Here is a 17,674-nt window from a genome sequence, read left to right on the forward strand (position 1 = left end):
GTTAAAATCCCTGGTTCCCTGTTCTAACAAGAACTAACAAGAAGGCGGCATGTGCATTTTAAAGTTGGTCGTTTAAAGCACATACGTGGAGTTTTGGAAATGCTTTTTTCACCCCAGAATAAAGCCTGCATTTCCCATGAGCCTCTTGTGACAAAGAGTTGATGTCGACTCTCGGATGGTACGCATTTTTTTAAAAAGAAAAATCAACAATGGTTTGGAAAAAACAGCTGCAAGATGTGTCGCAATTTCAAATAATATGTAAATGTGGCTTATCCAGACATGCCGGGAATTGTACCCTCAATTTACCGGGGGACTCCGACCCGGTATCTAGCATTTGGAATCCTGATATAGAAATCAGCATCTTCATACAGATGTTCTCATTCACTTGTGTGAAGTAGATTCATCAAAGTTGAAATTGAGACCGGGAGGTTAATAGTGATCGACTCCTCGTAGGGGCTTTAAAGCTTGACATTTAAATCCCTGGTAAGATGAAGACAACAATGAGATACTTTTACTTTTCCATTTTTCTTTACTCCGGCAGTCATGTGCGTAAATGCGGCTTCTTGTGTTTGGAGAAGGGGGAAAAAAACCCAAAAAAAAACCTCACGATTGAAACATAATACCTCATTTTACACTGTACATTGATGTACACTCACGTATGCTACATATCCTGTTCTCTCAGCAAAGGTAATGGTTATCAAGCGCTGCCTTGACAACTTCATCGTATAAGAATGTAGTCGTGTACCCCGCCCCCCCAACCCCCCCCCCCCCCCTAACGCTGAGTGTCGAAAAAGCCAGGCAAAAAGAGAACAAGAAATAACAAACGAAGTCGGACAGAACGGCTCAAGATGTGCAGGGCTTGTGAAGGGGAGCGCACTACTCCGCTTTAGAAGGTTCTCTCCCTCTGCCGGAATGCCCCCGCAACATGAACATATTAGCACAGGGACACGCCATACCGGGAGGCGCCCTGGGATCACATCTCATTTGACTTAAATATTAATATTCGCCTAGAATATTTCTCACTGAGTAGATGTAACCCAACATCAGTAGGAAGCTCCAACAATTAACTACCACTCGCACAAGTCTACATCCACACATGCACTCGACACAGCATGCCCTGCGCGGCCCTACGAGGGCCACAGCTAAAGACAAGTCACAATGTCCGTCGCCCCGTCCTCATCTAGAGGGCGCGGGGTGGCTTTCTGTACGCTCCACATGTTAAACTTCACTTTCCTTTGGGGGTTTTAATACCGACCCAGTCTAGAGGAACAAAGAACACGTTTTAGTATCTTCCGTCTTTGTATGGTCTGTAGAACAGCCGCTCCAAAATGTCTCTCTCTCTCTCTCTCTCTCTCTCTCTCTCTCGAAAGACAGCAGACGTGTGGAGGAAAGTAATAGCCTAATAGACACATGAGCGACGGCTCAAGTAGAAGAACACTTTGAGCGCCTTTTGGTAAATGGAGAGAGGGTGTATGTCTGTGTAAGGTGGCCTGAACGACCCCATGGCTCACGAAGCATAACAGCTAAAAAACAAACAAAAAAAACCAAAAACGTTCTCTACTCACTGCTTTAAAGGGGGTAAGAATATGTGGACTCCATTATTATGTTTAAGTCAACACGCGCATTTGGGATGTGACACCTGAAAATTGAGGCCCTGAGCTTCTAAACTGACAATTTTAAGGGTGGGGAGGATTTGGTCGACACAGGGGAAGGACCGACCCTCTGACATCACGCGCCCCCCCTTTGCACGGCATTAGTAAATTAAAAACAAATGAACCTCAATCCACCGAGGTCTAAGCAATCCATTTGCTCACAGAGTGAAACCCAGAAGCAAAGACGACCAGCAAGCCGGCCATGTCCACTCTGCAAGGAAACAGTTGAGGGGGAAAGTGAGCGGGAGAAGCCGGAGGTATCAGTGGTAGCAGGCTCGAAAGCAGACGTAAGCACCGAATGCAAATGCTGTGCAAAGGCACACATTGACGAGGGGCGGGGGCCAGGACCCCGGCACAGGAGAGTTCTTCTCTTGCTGCTTGGCCGCCAGGATAAGCTCGCTCTGTCCTGTCTCGTGTGGCTCCTGGGAGTTGGCCGCCGTTTTGGAGACATCTTCCTGGGGTTCTGAATGACCCGCGGCCTGATCGCCCGACACCGTGGGAGCCTGCGGGTCGTCGATATTCCTCCTCCTCAGCTCGGGGTCCGGCAGGGTCCTGCACGAGGAAACGAGGGGAGAGAGAAAGAGAGAGAGGATCAGGATCCACTGAGAAAAGACACAGAACATAAAACGTAAAAATAGGAAGTAGATTTGACTGAAAAAAGCTGACGTTGGTGTCAGGTCAATGGTATTTACCCAAGAGTGTGTATTTTCTGTCTAATGATCTCATTGTTTTCAGGAAAGAAGGGTAGCGCGACATTGCCGTTGTGAGGATCTATTTCGGGCCGCGGAGGAGCCGGAGGGGGTGTAAATTCCGGGGGAATATCTTCCTCATTTGACAGCTCTTTCCATGACTCCTAAATATGAAACTTGAGCATGAGAAATCCCTCCAAGTACTTCTAAAATACATGCATTAGAATTAGAAACATTAGAAACATTCTTTTTGTGTAATGTATCGTGTGAAAACACGTCTCAGACACCGAATGCCTCAAAACGATGTACAAGAATAGACCTGCCTGCAGAGTTGGGTCCCCCATGATGCACTTGGCGCCTTCAATAACGGCCAGGTAGGAAAAGCGCAGCTGATCGGCTGTCTGAATCAGCCCCATACGATAGCGTCGCATCTCGAGCAGCACGTCACGAATCCGCACGGACAACGGATCCTTGCGAATGGACATCTAAATAGCACGGAAAACACATGAGGCGCATAGCTGTGGAATTCCTGGAAGCCAAATATCAAATACGATGGACAGAATTGAAAGGAGAGTCGCTTATTTAAGGTATTAGTGCCAGAGCGGTGTACAGACCAGTACGAGGCAGGTGTCTACGAGACAGAAAGTGCCGGAGCGTCCGATGCCCGCGCTGCAGTGCACCACCACCGGGCCGTGGTCGGAGCCCAGACACCCGGACTCTCTGACCTTAAACAGGAAGTTGAGGAAGGAGGCTGGAGACTCTGGCACCCCGAAGTCAGGCCAGGTAGTGTAGTGAAAATGTAAGATTTCCCGAGTCTCCTGTGTCTGAGGAATAAAAAACAAAAACTCAGCCATGGCTTTAGTTCGAAAATTTGGGAGGACACGAGATATGTGTAAATGAAACTTCCCAGGCAAAATTACTTACTTCACTACTACAGATTTGGTGATAATGTAGAATCAGATGGTAAATGCTTTCAATACCATTCTTTAGTGGTCACTTTCCATTTAAGTGATATTTGTTGGTCCATGCTTGTATAAAGTAATTTGGGGTTTTTTTTTGTGGGATGGTTTTTTTTTTTTTTTTTTTTTTTTTTTTTTAATTTTAATATACAGTACATGCATTTCCAACTTTACAATGTGGTACAGGAAACCTTGCATAGCAAGTAAAACTCACCGCAGCACTCCATGTACTTTGCCTCACACTTAAATCCACACATTGTTTTAGTACATACTGTATATCCATGTTTCATAAATGGCAGCATGCACTGCTACGGTTACCGTCTGCCATTGAATATATCTAAGTCAAATTTGTCAAACACAGTCTTTATTTATAACATATCTAAGTTGACTTTCATAAAACTACTTAAAAAAAAAAATCAGGAATAGATATTCTATATATGTATGTGACAAATAATCTCTTGAACTTGCATAGCAAGCAAAGCCGGGGTGTCTGCAATACAAGGTATGTTTAAATGCAGAAGTGATGTGGGCTTCTGCATTTACACAAAAATCATTGATGGCTGTGCAGTTCACCAAACAAGTAAGGCTTTACAATTCTGCCAACAGGCTGTGTACGAACAACGGGAGGCCTTTTTATCATTATTTTTGACAGATTTGGGCAATTAGCCCAGGACGGAAAATAGGCATCAAGTAGGAGAAATAACAAGACGGTTGAAACTTACAGACAGATTTTCCAGCTCCAATTGACGGACTGTGTAGTAGGACTTAACGTCCTCTGAAATAAAGGTGAGCCTGAAATCGGTGTCCTCAAATATGGCATCTCTCTCCTCTCTGTGTGGCCAATATTGAGCGCATTTTATCTGAAAACAAAACAAAAAATATATATACCAGTACCACGGTTTAGATGCAGAAACAAAAATTAGCCATGAGAGGTAAAAGGCATCGCTGAAAATGTTAAAACCGGAGGCGAGGAGAAGGCGGCTTACAGATCCCTTCTCGATGACTCGGTTCAGCATCACTACAGCACGGCTCCTCTGCTCCCACACCATCTCCCAGAAGTGGCCACATGTGTTGGGAAGCGGTCCCTGAACAGAGAGGCCGATAGTGTTACAACCATCACTTAATATTCCCATCAGAGGTGAACGGAACAAACTGAAAACTGTCTGCATCAAACTGAAGGTTGACGGTTTCGTCTACTCTGTGACTTTGACAAATATGAAGAAAATCAACCAAGAAGTCAACAGAACAACACAGCATTTTTTTTTTATTGTTTTTTTTTTTTATGAAAATGTATTTAATTTTTTATAATTAAAATGGATGACATTGTTGTTCAGCTGGATCTCAAATGGATATAAGAACCTGGCCGGGAATACCCACAGACCGGTCAGAAAGGCCTTGAACCCTAACCCCAACTTTGTGAGCAGAGGATAAGAACATTTATCTAAGAATTCCGCTTCCAGCTACGTCAATCCCCGCCGCCCCCCGAACCACTCTAACACTAAAAGTGAAGGACAAAGTACATTAAACCACACTTTGCTCCATCTACCATCAAACCACCCAATTCCCTTCACCAACCAAATAGAGGGGAAGAGAACTGAACTGCACAGTGAAATCATTTGCGGATCGCGCATCCTCTTCAGCTCCACCTGCACTCCCCTAACCCTGCCACCGTAGAATCTAATCTCATGTGATTTTGACACCGCTTTGTTTGTGATTTCAAATACTACGTGAACTACTATTGCAGTGTGGTACTGAGGGAAATCCCTTATTTCCTAGTTCCTTCCTTATTTCCTATTTCCTAGTGTTCATTTGTCAAGGACAACGCCTAAAGGGCAACCAACAGCAGCTCCCGAGCTGAGAGGGATTGCTGGATAATGCCTGTGAATTCCGGTTTTGGTGGATTAACCTATTAAATATAGCTTGCATCTTTCGGGATATGACAGAGGGGCAGGAATTCATGTGTCATGCTGAAACCAAGGGGAGAGCCTTGAATCCCATAAATAGTGCATTGTTTCACGAGGAATCTCAGATTTAGTACTTACCTGAGTAAGAATGTAGTTCCTCTGTGCCTCCTCCACAGATATTAAGCTGGCATTGATGTAGTCATTAGTACCGAGCTGCAGGCGGATTCTGCTGTGGTCGACTGGGGAGAGGACGACACACTCGGTTAAAATAAACTGATATGCGGTAGTACACAAACTATATCATCTCATGGGCCAAAGATCACACGACTGCACAGCACACACAACATATCTATCATTACAAAGCACCGGTTGGAATGACTTCGTGACTACACATGACAGACTGTCAAGTTGCATCCTTCCTCCTCCTCTAAAGGTTAAAACGTATTTAAACAACAACCATCTCCATATCCATTGACCTCTTTAATGGCTTCTTGAATAACCCTGCTTTTAAAAGTGCCTATTTGCATATCCTATCTGAAACGACTGCTTCATAGACAGCTGGCTTGCGACGCTGACAAAAAAGAAGAGCCAAAACATTGCATTCATCTATTTGTAAATAATACTGATTTATCAGGTATTAGGGATGGTTATTCCAACTTCTACAGACAAATCAGTAAATCTCTAGAATGTGCATTACATTGTAGGTCAACCTTGATTGAAAAAAATATAAATTGTAAGACAAATCTCTACATGAAGCAATTCCATCTGCAATGGAGATAATGCCGGCATTTTGTGTGATGGCATTATACCTTAATAATATTTTAAGACATACTAATCCAATAGTTGAGCGTGCAGAGCTGAATTTGGACTAAATGTCATATTACGTGAATATTTCGGTTCCTCATTTTGTCGATTGCAGTTGACGGGGAAGTGTTACTTACATGGACTAACATCTCTGTAACGATTACGAGTTTTGTTTTCCAGTAATTTGGCAAGTTTGCACGGGAGTTCACTCGACTGCTGTCGGATTTCCTGTGAGGAAAACAGAAAACATTACAATTACATTTCATACAGTATCAAAGGTATAGCATGTTCCTCTATTGTTACAGGTTACAAAAATATATGTATATCAATCAAACATCTGCATGCACACTGTGCACTTTTTTTTTTTTTTTATCTCTAAAGAATTTGTGGGGAAATAAATCGTTTATAAATAATGAGAATAATACATTTAGACAGGTTCATCAACAGAAGGTCCCTCATGGGGCCACTTTGCGGGAGGGGATTTTTGAGGGAACAAATAAAGAGGATTTTTGTTTGGAGGGTTTAACGTGTGGGAACTCGCAATAACACCAATGTCACAAATGTTATTACTTTATAGTCATTGTTATAATAATTCTAGTTATAGTAAAACCATTGCATATAACAAATTTTGTATATTCTGTTTCGCTTTTTTTTTTTTTTAAACTGTCGAGCTTTTTTTGTGCTGTCTGGACAACAATGCACCAACCCTTACAAAGGCAAATTCCTTGTATATTACATTTCACTCAGCAGAATATACAGACACATTTGCATACGTTTGCCTGAAACCGCCCAAGCGTGCACGTCGGTTCCTGCAGGCTGTACGGGCTCATTTTCTACCTGTATGCATTTAAAAACACGTGTTGCAGAGTTCCAAGCCGGACCAGGACGGGCGTGTACACCCACACCCCGCACCGCACACAGGCAGACACATCAATCACCCAACAACAACGTCAGAAGAAAAACGGGGGGGGGGGAAGGCACCAGCGGTAGCTCGCCGCTTCGGGTGACGCTCCCGGCGAAACACGCCCCGGCCCGTCGCCCCCTCCCCCCGCCCGCCGCCCCGGGGGCAAAGCCCACCTTGGTTCACCGAAAACACCTACCTGGTAAATGGCGTTCCAACTCCCGAGTTCATCGATTTCGCGGAACTCGGCTTCCATCGCAGTTCAAACTGCCGCCGCCCCCGTTACTCGCTACTCGGTTGTTGTTGTTTTTTTTTCCTGTTTGTTTGTTTTTTGTTGTTTTTTTTTTTTTAAAGTGGAGTTAGAATATCGCGACAGGCGTCGAGATGTCGACGACCGTTGGAAAGGAGCGATGTTTGCTAGCGCGATACACTCCAGATTACACTGTTGTCTTTGGGTCTGGTCTTACCGGAAACACACAATAGGCCCCTCCCACAGGCGACCGCGTCACGACTGTCCTTGACGATGATGCGTTCCCTTGAAGTCCGAACTCGGGAAAACCGGCCCTCCCGTCTGGGGAAAGTGCGGACAGCACACCGTTAACGGCGAACATGTTGTTGTTGTTGTTGTTGTTGTTGTTGTTGTTGTTGTTGTTGTTTTTAGGACACGTCTTTCTTCTAACTTCAGACATCTAAACTACTCTGTCATTTTTATTTTTTTTATTTTTTTAATATTCTTATTTCTGTGCGGGGACGCACGCTTTCCAACGCGCGTTGGCCGCGGGCGTCCGCGTTCCCCCCACCCCCCACCCCACGGGAACACCCACCGACGGACCGACCGCGCCGACCCGCGAAGTCGCGACGCGAACGCAGCGCAAGCTCCCGGGAGCCGTGGATGCGGTTTGACGTGGACAAACAAGCGGGTTGTAGGTCGAACCGGAGTCTGTTGCGTTCGCCGCCGGTGTCCTACTGACGCTGTTTTTTTTTATAGTTGTGTTCAACAAAAAGAGGGAAGAGTTGAAAGGGTAAAAGATTCAAGATTTTTATTCGTCACATACATATACATACTTCCATACATATACGCAGTGGAATGTAATGCAACGCACCCGGTGATAGCGCACAATATGTCCTAGGAAAAAATTAAAAATAAAATAAAATAAAAAGTAGAAAATTCCTTTCTAATAGACCGACTAACTGACTCCTAAAACGTAATACAGTAAGTGGAATACTTATAGAGTAAGATAAAAATATATAGAATAAAATACAATAAAAAATAAATCGAAATAAAATGGAATAGATAGAAGGATATGATATTTGGGGACGTTTTTTGGTTTGGTTTTTTTCTCCTTATTTTGTTCCCTGTCTCAGGACAGACACACACACACACGCAGTGGGAACAGAGGAGGAGGGCAGAAGAAGGAGAAGGAGACGCAATAATAAATGTGTGTGTGTGTGTGTGCGTGCTCCATTGCGCAATGCAAAACGTTACCGCTTTACGCTTTAAATATGAAGTATTGTCATGACGACGGGGCGAGTGGAGAGCGGCTCTCCTCCGGATTGAAACGCACCCACGGGCCGCGCGGCGGGAGCGGGCTGCTCGGAGCGACGTGTCGGTCGCGAACGAGTCGGTTCTGGCTCCGTCCGACTCCTTTAAAAAAAAAAAGAACGAACGACGGATCCCGCCCGAGAGACGATTTATGTTCCCTTCTTGTTTTTTGTTTTTGTTGTTTTTTTTGAATGCTGGGATGATCCCATAACGGATCTGTCAAATATGATTCGGAAACGTTTCGCTTCGGCGGTAACGTGAACGCACGGCGAGACTTCGGGATGTCGCCCTCCCCGCGGAGCGCAAAACAATAACTGTCGTCGCTATTCTTTAACCATCAATGTGATGGGAAAATGTTATTTTGCGTTATTTCTTTGTTTTATACCAATCATAACGTCAAACGAGGCCATTCTGGAAATTACAAGGTTTAATATAATTGCACTGATTAGTTGGAGGGAAGGGTTTGTGCACACATGCCCGACCATAAGTCAAAAAAAACATTGCTGAATTTGGCTGAAGCGCCAGAAGGGGGAACCGAATCTAGAGCCGCGTGGGAGCCGAAAGAGCCGGCTCTTATTGCCGAGCTGAGCCAAACGATCTGGCTCCCCCCGAAAAGGTCCGGAATTCCCATCGCTGGCTGTTTGTGTAGGAGCCGGAGAGCCGCGGTGACCTGCTGACGCTAGGCTAACTAGCTATAGCCCTACGATGTGAAAACGACCTCGTTGTAGAACTGATCTTGTGGGAATAGCACCGCGTCACGTATGTACCGTTTGAGGAAGCTGGCTTCCGGGTAGATGTGAGCATGGGTTACCTTTAGCCGAGTGCCCCCCCCCACCACCACCACCACCACCACCACCACCCGACGTTCGCCAGCCGCAGCCGTGGGGACGTGTGCGGCTGGATTTGTTGCTAACGGTCGGACACCCGCGCCGCTCTTAACGTTCGAAAGGACCAGTGACACGTGGACAGGTAGGACGGACCCCGCCGCGAGTTCGTCCGCGTTCCTCTCGTCGGTTCTCCGCGGCGTCGACGGCCGCCGTTAGGCTCCCTTCTGGTTTGCTCGGAAGTTAAACGCAGCCTTCGTTTTGACTTGCAGACGTCAAGTTCATTCCACCCCCACGGCTCTGATACAGGGAGCATAAGCGAGCTTGTTGTTGTTGTTGTTGTTGTAAGAAAGGGGTTCATGACAGCGCGAATGGTTTATACTGGGGTTGTCATTTCCTGCCTTTATTGTTTATGACAATAAACGAACGCTTAAGTTACAAGTCTGCACTGATTCCCCACTTGACAATCCTTCCATGCTGAAAAAAGAAGGGGGGGGGCACACACTTTTTTTGTTATACCAGGACACTGACACTGAATCTGGAATCTGACGGGTACTTTCACTTTTAATACATTATGTACGTTTAAGAATAGGTACGTGTATACGTTCACTTCAGTAGGAATGTGGCACTTTTGGAGTAATTTTGTGTCAGGGTATTTGTATTTTTACTTCAGTAAAAGGTCTCAAGTACTTCTTCCAGGTTAACAGGAGTAAGAAGCTTTCTCAGAGACAATTAGATTCACTTGTGTGTGGATCCATTTTGACTGTACCTCCTTGTATCTATCTGCTCATTATACTATACACTCACTGAGCTCTTTATTAAGAACACTATACAACTACTACTAATACTACTACTGGGTAGGGCCTCCCTTTGCTAGCAACAGTCTCAATTCCTCTTGGCATGAATTCCACAAGAGGTTGGAAACATTCCTTTGAGATTCTGGTCCATGTGATGGGATTGCATTCATGCTACGACTCTCCCGTTCTACCACATCCCAAAGGTGTTCTACTGGAATCAGATCCGGTGACGGAAGGCCACTGAAGAACATTGAACTAATTTTTATGTTCATGAAACCAGTTTGGGACAACTTTTTCTTTGTGACATGGTGCATTATCCGGCTGGAAGTAGTGGTTAGAAGATGGGTAAATTGTGGCCATGAAGGGATGCACATGGTCACCATCAATACTCAAATAGGCCGTGGCATTCAAGCGATGATTGACAGGTATTAACGGGCCCAAATTGTGCCCAGAAAAAATTCCCCGTACCATTACACCACCACCACCACCAGCCTGGACTGTTGACACAAGGCAGGTTGGGTCCAGGGATTTATGCTGTTGGCGCAAAATTCTGAGACTACCATCTGTGTTCCTCAGCAGGAATCCAGATTCCAGTCTTCAATGGTCCAGTTTTGGTGAGCCTGTGCCCACTGCAGCCTCAGCTTTCGGTTTCTGTTGGCTGTTGTAGCCCATCCGTCCCAGGGTTCGATGTGCTGTGCATTCTGAGATGTTTTTCTGCTCACCACACTTGTACAGAGCGGTTATCTGAGTTCAGTCGCCTTTCTTTCAGCTCCAACAAGTCTGCCCATTCTCCGTTCACCTCTCTCATCAACCAGGTGTTTCTGTCTGCAGAATTGCCGCTCTGGAGGTTTTTTTGTTTCTCGCACCATTCTGAATAAACTCCAGAGACTTTTGCATGAAAGTCCCAGGAGATCAGCAGTTACAGAAATACTCAAACCAAATCATTTTTCTTATCAACCCGTCTGGCACCAACAATCATGCCACGGTTGAAAACACTGGGGTCCCCCCTCCATTCTGATGGTTGATGCAAACATTCACTGAAGCTGCTGACCCGTATCTGCATGATTTAATGCATTGCACTGCTGCCACACGATTGACTGATCAGATAATTGCATTTATATGTAGGTGTACAGGTGTTCCTAATAAAGTGCTCAGTGGGTGTATGTTTACATGGTTTGTCTGCGTTTCAGGATCTTCATGAGATTATCCTCAAACCACCATGGCTCCCAAGGACATCATGACAAACTCCCATGCCAAATCCATCCTTAATGCAATGAATGCACTTCGCAAGAGCAACACACTCTGTGACATCACGCTGCGGGTGGAGAACACAGACTTTCCAGCCCACCGCATTGTCTTGGCTGCCTGCAGTGACTACTTTTGTGCCATGTTCACCAGTGAGGTAGCTTTCAAAATTCTGCTGCTGCTCCAAGTGTAGTGCTCATTCAAATTTGACTTTATTTCGGCTGTTTAAACGGGAGATTATACTGAGATGTATTATTGCCGCGTGAATAGAATGCCACATTTAATTTAATCGAATCACAATCCAAAAACATAATAAAATACCATACTCATCAGAAAGTGTCCGCTAAAGGATGTTTCACCACATCCTTCATGAAAGTGTCACACAATTGAAAGTATTACAGATCAAGGCCATACAGACCATAAGATAATTATTGATTTCTACGACCCTTCCAAATGTCTTGCCAGAAAAATGATTCTGATTCTTAAAGGGAACCTATTATGCTCCCTTTTACACATGTTAATATAGGTCATCAATGTACTAAAAACATGTTTTTGAGGTGTATTTTTTGCCGAAAATACCGCTCCGATTATGCATTTGAGCCTTTGTGACCTGCCTCTAAAACACAGTTTTTCAAAACTGGCTGTTTCAGTGTGTGTGAGCTTTAATTGTAAATGAGCAGCCAAGCCCCTAGTTCTGAGCCATTGGGGTATTAGCACAAGTTCCGTGGTCTGTGAGCCAATTGGGTCTGAACTTTACGCAGGGCTGAGTTTTATTTACTCTGTAAATCATCACTGATTTCAACTTATCCGTACACTAAAATATGTTTTTGAACACATTTTAGGTGAGAAATAAGATATCCAGTTGCTGAATCTTCACTCTTAATATCTACAAGGCCTAATTTAAAAGTTAGTTCCGACTTTGGTTGCCGTGCTCCAGGCTTGTGGGAGACACGAACGCCGCACAGCGACGCACTCTGGCACGCAGGGATTTTTTTGTTTCGACATCGTAAAATAAAGTCAATACATACATCTACAATTAAAACACATTTTTTTTTAAATTGGTTTTGTTTGGAGAAATGCACAGCGGATCGGCTAGTAGAAAAACCCCTTGAAGACTGAGCGTTCAGAGCAGTAGGAAGCCTCAGGATTTTGTTCACAGCGATTAACTTTGTCATTCATTTACCTTGTTATTTGACACTTTTGCCACGTCAAATATGAACATCCCACATTGTTACATTATATACTGTATATGACAGATTATAAGGAAAAGCATAATAGGTGCCTTTTAAGAAATCGAGGCTTTAAAGTGCCAAAATAAATCTTGTTTATTTGAACACAATAATCAGTTGGAATTACCACCATCATTTTGTCAGATCAGAGAATTGAAAGACAATAGAGTTGACAATAAATAGAGTTGACAGTAAATGAGCTATGCTTAAAAGACGGACAGGTGGAGAATTTCCATTCTTTTAAATCATGATAATTCTGCCTTGTCATTTCACCTGCCGTGTCTATGTCGTTTTGGTTATTCAGCTTGCAGAGAAGGGGAAGTCCTTTGTTGACATTCAGGGGCTCACGGCATCTACCATGGAGATCCTTCTAGACTTTGTCTACACAGAGACTGTGCTCGTCACTGTGGAGAACGTACAAGAACTGCTACCCGCAGCGTGCTTGTTGCAGCTGAAAGGTAACCATATGTGTCTGACCCGAGACCTGAGCTCAATAACCTGCGCTCCAACTTCCTTTTAATCACTCTATAGCTGTTTAGTCGCTGTATAGCGGCCATGTCTGCGTTTTTCAATATGTCGCCTCAGTCATTTCTAAATACGGCTTAAAGCTTCTCGATGAAGAAATGTACCTTTTTTTGTTCCCCAGGGGTGAAGAGAGCATGTTGTGACTTTCTGGATAGTCAACTCGATCCCTCCAACTGTCTCGGCATTCGGGATTTTGCAGAGACGCACAATTGCATCGACTTGATGCAGGCGGCTGAGCTTTTCTCCCAGAAACACTTCCCTGAGGTGGTTCAACATGAGGAGTTCATGCTGCTCAGCCAGACAGAAGTTGAAAAGCTCGTAAAATGTGATGAAATCCAGGTAGGTGGGGTGGGGTGGGGTGGGGGGGATACCAAGAATATTGGGAATTGGCACTTCATGTCATTTGCTCCCAGATCTCTATAGTTGCAGCAACTGACATTGACAAAAAATATTGTAGAAATACATGAAACAACATAGTCGAGGTATACAATTGTAGACTGTTCACTGCTTTCAATTGTGAAAAACTGGAGTGGGAAAAGAATATGGCATGTACTGACCTGCTGTAATCTCAGTTAGTGAGGGGGCCCCAATACCTGCATTTGGTGGATTTGGCTGACAATGAAATTGCAGAGAAGAGAACTTGATTTAAGTTTGCCTTTGTGTACAGGAAATTCCTGTCTCGAAGCGCATGTCATGTTTTGTCAAAACATGGTTATTATCACATGATGATTTATAGATCACCAATCCGCTCAAAAAGATTCTTCCTGTCATTTTAGGTATTTTAAAATGAAGCCAGACTATACATGTTGATTGCATTCGCCTCCAAGAAAAATCTCTTTCCCACTCTAGAATTGAATGCTTGGTTAACCATTTAGTATGTACAGTTTTACCTTAGACTTCATATAAATGCCACCAGGTGTTAGTACTTACACTGTACTATGCTCTTTTACTGCTCAATTTCCTTTTTTTTGCTGACAAGTTAACTGTTACAAGCCCTTTTGCCAGGGCTACCAAATGACACTGTCAGCTGATTATGTAGTATCATCATTATTGTGATTGAAGTTTCTTGTATGCTGTGATTCTTCTCCTCGGATACAGGTGGACTCTGAAGAGCCTGTATTTGAGGCGGTGTTAAATTGGGTCAAACACAACCGGAAAGAGAGGGAACCGTATTTGCCTGATATGCTTGAATATGTCCGACTGCCACTGCTGACCCCCCGCTACATCACAGACGTCATAGACTCTGAGGTTAGGCGAATGGCTCGTTCAAAGGATATTCTCTCCACTGTATTATAATGCCCCAGGCTTGCAGCCAAGGAATGACATTGGGGATATTACCCTCAGTGACTATCACAATTAATCAAGTGCATTTCAACCTGTTTCAGCCACTTATTCGGTGCAGTCTTCCGTGTCGGGACCTTGTGGATGAAGCCAAGAAATTCCACTTAAGACCCGAGCTGAGGAGTGAAATGCAAGGCCCACGCACACAAGCCAGACTAGGCACGGCTCCTGTCCTTCAGAGCAGTATACTTTGTCGTACACGTTCACGCCCTGTAGCCTGCCTCATTTGTGGGCGGTTAGGTCCAGATGCAAAGAGTGTAAACTCAATCCGCTGCCTGTTTCAGGTGCCAAAGAAGTCCTGTTGGTAATAGGTGGTTTTGGCAGTCAACAATCTCCGATTGACATTGTTGAAAAATATGATCCCAAAACCCAAGAATGGAGCTTCCTTCCGGCAAGTATCAAAATATTGAATGGTGAAACATTGTAAGAGTTGTGTTTTAAAAAAAAAAAATTATTTACCCAGTTGTCTGACCCAAGACATGTCGTTTGCAGAACATAGCACGAAAGAGACGCTACGTGGCCACGGTGTCCCTCCATGACAGAGTGTACGTCATCGGAGGCTATGATGGTCGCTCGAGGCTCAGCTCTGTGGAGTGCCTGGATTACACAGCAGATGAGGACGGCGTCTGGTACACGGTGGCCACCATGAATGTCCGCCGTGGCCTAGCTGGGGCCACAACGCTCGGAGGTAGACCACCTCCTATACACAGTCCGAATAAAATTGTACCACTTTTAGTGTGTAAAACTCAACAAATATTTGGCTTTTCTCGATGAAAACGTGTTGAAAATCCCACCCAACCAGCTAATTCCTTTGACATTTCTCCTTTATGTGGAACATTGACAGACATGATATATGTTGCGGGAGGCTTTGACGGCAGCCGTCGACACACAAGCATGGAGCGCTACGATCCAAACATCGACCAGTGGAGCATGCTGGGAGACATGCAAACAGCGAGAGAGGGAGCAGGGCTGGTGGTCGCCAGTGGACTCATTTACTGTTTAGGTGCGGACGCTTTCCTGACATGGAAATGTATGTCTGTTCTCGGTTCGCCACTCGGTTCAAATCTAGCTACCGTGTTCTTACAAATTTTCTGTTATTTCTTCTCAGGAGGTTATGACGGTTTGAATATCCTGAATTCAGTGGAACGGTACGATCCGCACACAGGGCACTGGACCAGCGTTACCCCTATGGCCACCAAGCGGTCAGGTATGTTTCCTGGGGTAAGATAAATGATGAAATATTCAAAGGTCACTCATCTTGTGGGATTGTCAAACAGACCTAGTTTGGCTAATAGCCTCGATGCCGTTTCAGGAGCTGGTGTAGCCTTGCTCAACGACCACATATACGTGGTGGGAGGCTTTGACGGAACCTCGCACCTTGACTCAGTGGAGGTGTACAACATCAGAACAGACTATTGGACGACAGTTGCCAGTATGACGACTCCACGATGTTATGTTGGAGCAACGGTACTTCGTGGACGCCTTTACGCTATAGCTGGGTAAGAAAAAGTACTGTAATACACACCCGATAACACTGAGGGATCCATTAATGGACACTTTATCATGTCCATTGTTATAGTGCTTAGGATGGAATGTTGAAATGTAGCATTGCTGTTTGTGATGATCTTAATCGTGTGTGTGTGTGTGTGTGTGTGTGTGTGTGTGTGTGTGTGTGTGTGTGTGTGTGTGTGTGTGTGTGTGTGTGTGTGTGTGTGTGTGTGTGTGTGTGTGTGTGTGTGTGTGTGTGTGTGTGTGTCTGTCTTTCTCTCTAGATATGATGGAAACTCATTACTTAGTAGCATTGAGTGTTATGACCCAGTGATTGACAACTGGGAAGTTGTCACCTCCATGGCCACGCAACGCTGCGATGCGGGAGTGTGTGTTCTACGAGAAAAGTGAACTTTGCCAAGGAAATTAACTTAAATTAAACTTTTACAAAAATAAAAGTATGTGAAGAGGACAGGCAGCTAGACTCGGTTAATTTGCCACTGACAGGGCCACAAAGGGAGTCACTGGGTGGCCAGTATGAAAATGGTTACAGTCAAACAAAATAACCAACTGTCTGAGCGGCATTCTTTTCATAAGTGTGAACCCTTCTCGCCGTGGAATGTGCCACAGAGATTCTGCCGCATCCTGGTGGATTCGCTCTCAGAAGAGCGCGTCACGAGGAACTCGTCACCACCTGCATGACTCTTCGTGCACTTGTTGCTGTCGTGACCCGTGAGATTATTATTTCATTGAATTTGTCTTCAAAGTGCAATATATTTTTACATGTTGGGGGGGGGGGGGTGAAAAGACGGAGACGATTGAGACTCCATCTGCTGCTACACGCCTTATGCCCTTGGCCTACATCTAACCGTAAAGATCCATGTTGCCTCCCAGTATGACTGTGATTGTTACATCATGTTTGTCAAGTACAATTGAGCATTTTCAAAGACTTTAGTGGGTCAGTCATTTTACGACTTGTTTCTTTTTTTTTTTTTTTTTATCCTTTCTGTATGAAGAGCTTTCACAGTCAAATCACTTTAATACATAAAATTTGCTACTCGTCATTTGTTCCGAGACAGAACATATATTTTGAAATTTATACTGTTTTATGACATGACTGAATAGAACTTTTAATGTGTTTGTCATATTCTTGAGAGACAAAAAGGCAAACCATTGAGGATGAAGCGCATGTGTTTGTCCTAAACTTCATCTGAATGTGTACGTACAGGTCACATTGTCAGGAATTCGCTGTTGCTCGGGAAGTAAATAAACATGAAAATGACTACATTTTACACGGAGTGAGTCTCTCGAGTTCTTGCAGCATAAGAAACACAGCGGCCCCAACTCAACAGCTGGGATATAATGCATTTCTTCTTGGATATTCTTAAAAAAAACTCAGTTACAATTTTTAAATCATGAACACAAAGCTCACCAAGTGCAAAATATTTCCATGCACCATGTTTGGACTGACAGTTGAATTTATTGATTGTTTTGTTTTTTTTAAATTGGATATATTTACGATACCTCATAAACTATTCATCTGCAATGTAGTCATTAATCATGCTTTGCCTGGGTTCCCCACCCTCATGGTGATCAGATAAGACAATAAAAAAATAAACTAGTTCAGTAATAGACCTGTAACTTCTTCTGTGTGAATGTTGGACTTCTGGCGCTTTTGCTGAAAACACCATGAGTAACAGCGGTGATATTACCAGTAGCAGCAATGCTCTGCCACAGTGGGTGGGCAGAGCTGACGTGTAGAATATCCAGTTT

General features: G+C 44.3%; 2 protein-coding genes across 2 annotated transcripts; one reads left to right on the forward strand and one right to left on the reverse strand.

Annotated features, from left to right (window-relative positions):
- Positions 1-779: 779 nt before the first annotated feature.
- Positions 780-7,372, reverse strand: ptpn1 (protein tyrosine phosphatase non-receptor type 1). The gene is made up of 9 exons (XM_080015785.1): positions 7,109-7,372; positions 6,146-6,236; positions 5,343-5,443; positions 4,287-4,385; positions 4,023-4,160; positions 2,956-3,165; positions 2,665-2,826; positions 2,345-2,505; positions 780-2,204 (listed from the first exon to the last, which is right to left on the reverse strand). Exons 1-9 carry the CDS (start codon positions 7,163-7,165, stop codon positions 1,913-1,915), a joined length of 1,311 nt encoding a protein of 436 aa, XP_079871911.1. The 5' UTR covers positions 7,166-7,372; the 3' UTR covers positions 780-1,912.
- Positions 7,373-9,299: 1,927 nt separating this feature from the next.
- klhl12 (kelch-like family member 12) lies at positions 9,300-17,178 on the forward strand. Its single transcript, XM_080015920.1, has 12 exons — positions 9,300-9,421; positions 11,264-11,475; positions 12,852-13,005; positions 13,194-13,411; positions 14,171-14,320; positions 14,458-14,572; positions 14,698-14,804; positions 14,906-15,101; positions 15,258-15,416; positions 15,522-15,620; positions 15,726-15,912; positions 16,186-17,178. The coding sequence occupies exons 2-12, from the start codon at positions 11,293-11,295 to the stop codon at positions 16,310-16,312; spliced, it is 1,695 nt and encodes a 564-aa protein (XP_079872046.1). The 5' UTR covers positions 9,300-9,421; positions 11,264-11,292; the 3' UTR covers positions 16,313-17,178.
- Positions 17,179-17,674: the final 496 nt, after the last annotated feature.

The sequence above is a fragment of the Zeus faber genome, assembly GCF_960531495.2.
Source record: "Zeus faber genome assembly, chromosome: 15".
Classification (NCBI taxonomy): domain Eukaryota; kingdom Metazoa; phylum Chordata; class Actinopteri; order Zeiformes; family Zeidae; genus Zeus; species Zeus faber.

Coding starts and splice junctions, on each gene's coding strand:
- klhl12 (XM_080015920.1), top strand. CDS start 11,293: ATGGCTCCCAAGGACATCATGACAAACTCCCATGCCAAATCCATCCTT. Junction 15,102..15,257: donor TGGGGCCACAACGCTCGGAG/GTAGACCACCTC, acceptor GAACATTGACAG/ACATGATATATGTTGCGGGA. Junction 15,417..15,521: donor TGGACTCATTTACTGTTTAG/GTGCGGACGCTT, acceptor ATTTCTTCTCAG/GAGGTTATGACGGTTTGAAT.
- ptpn1 (XM_080015785.1), bottom strand. CDS start 7,165: ATGGAAGCCGAGTTCCGCGAAATCGATGAACTCGGGAGTTGGAACGCC. Junction 2,827..2,955: donor TAGACACCTGCCTCGTACTG/GTCTGTACACCG, acceptor CGTGCTATTTAG/ATGTCCATTCGCAAGGATCC. Junction 2,506..2,664: donor TGGGGGACCCAACTCTGCAG/GCAGGTCTATTC, acceptor TTTCATATTTAG/GAGTCATGGAAAGAGCTGTC.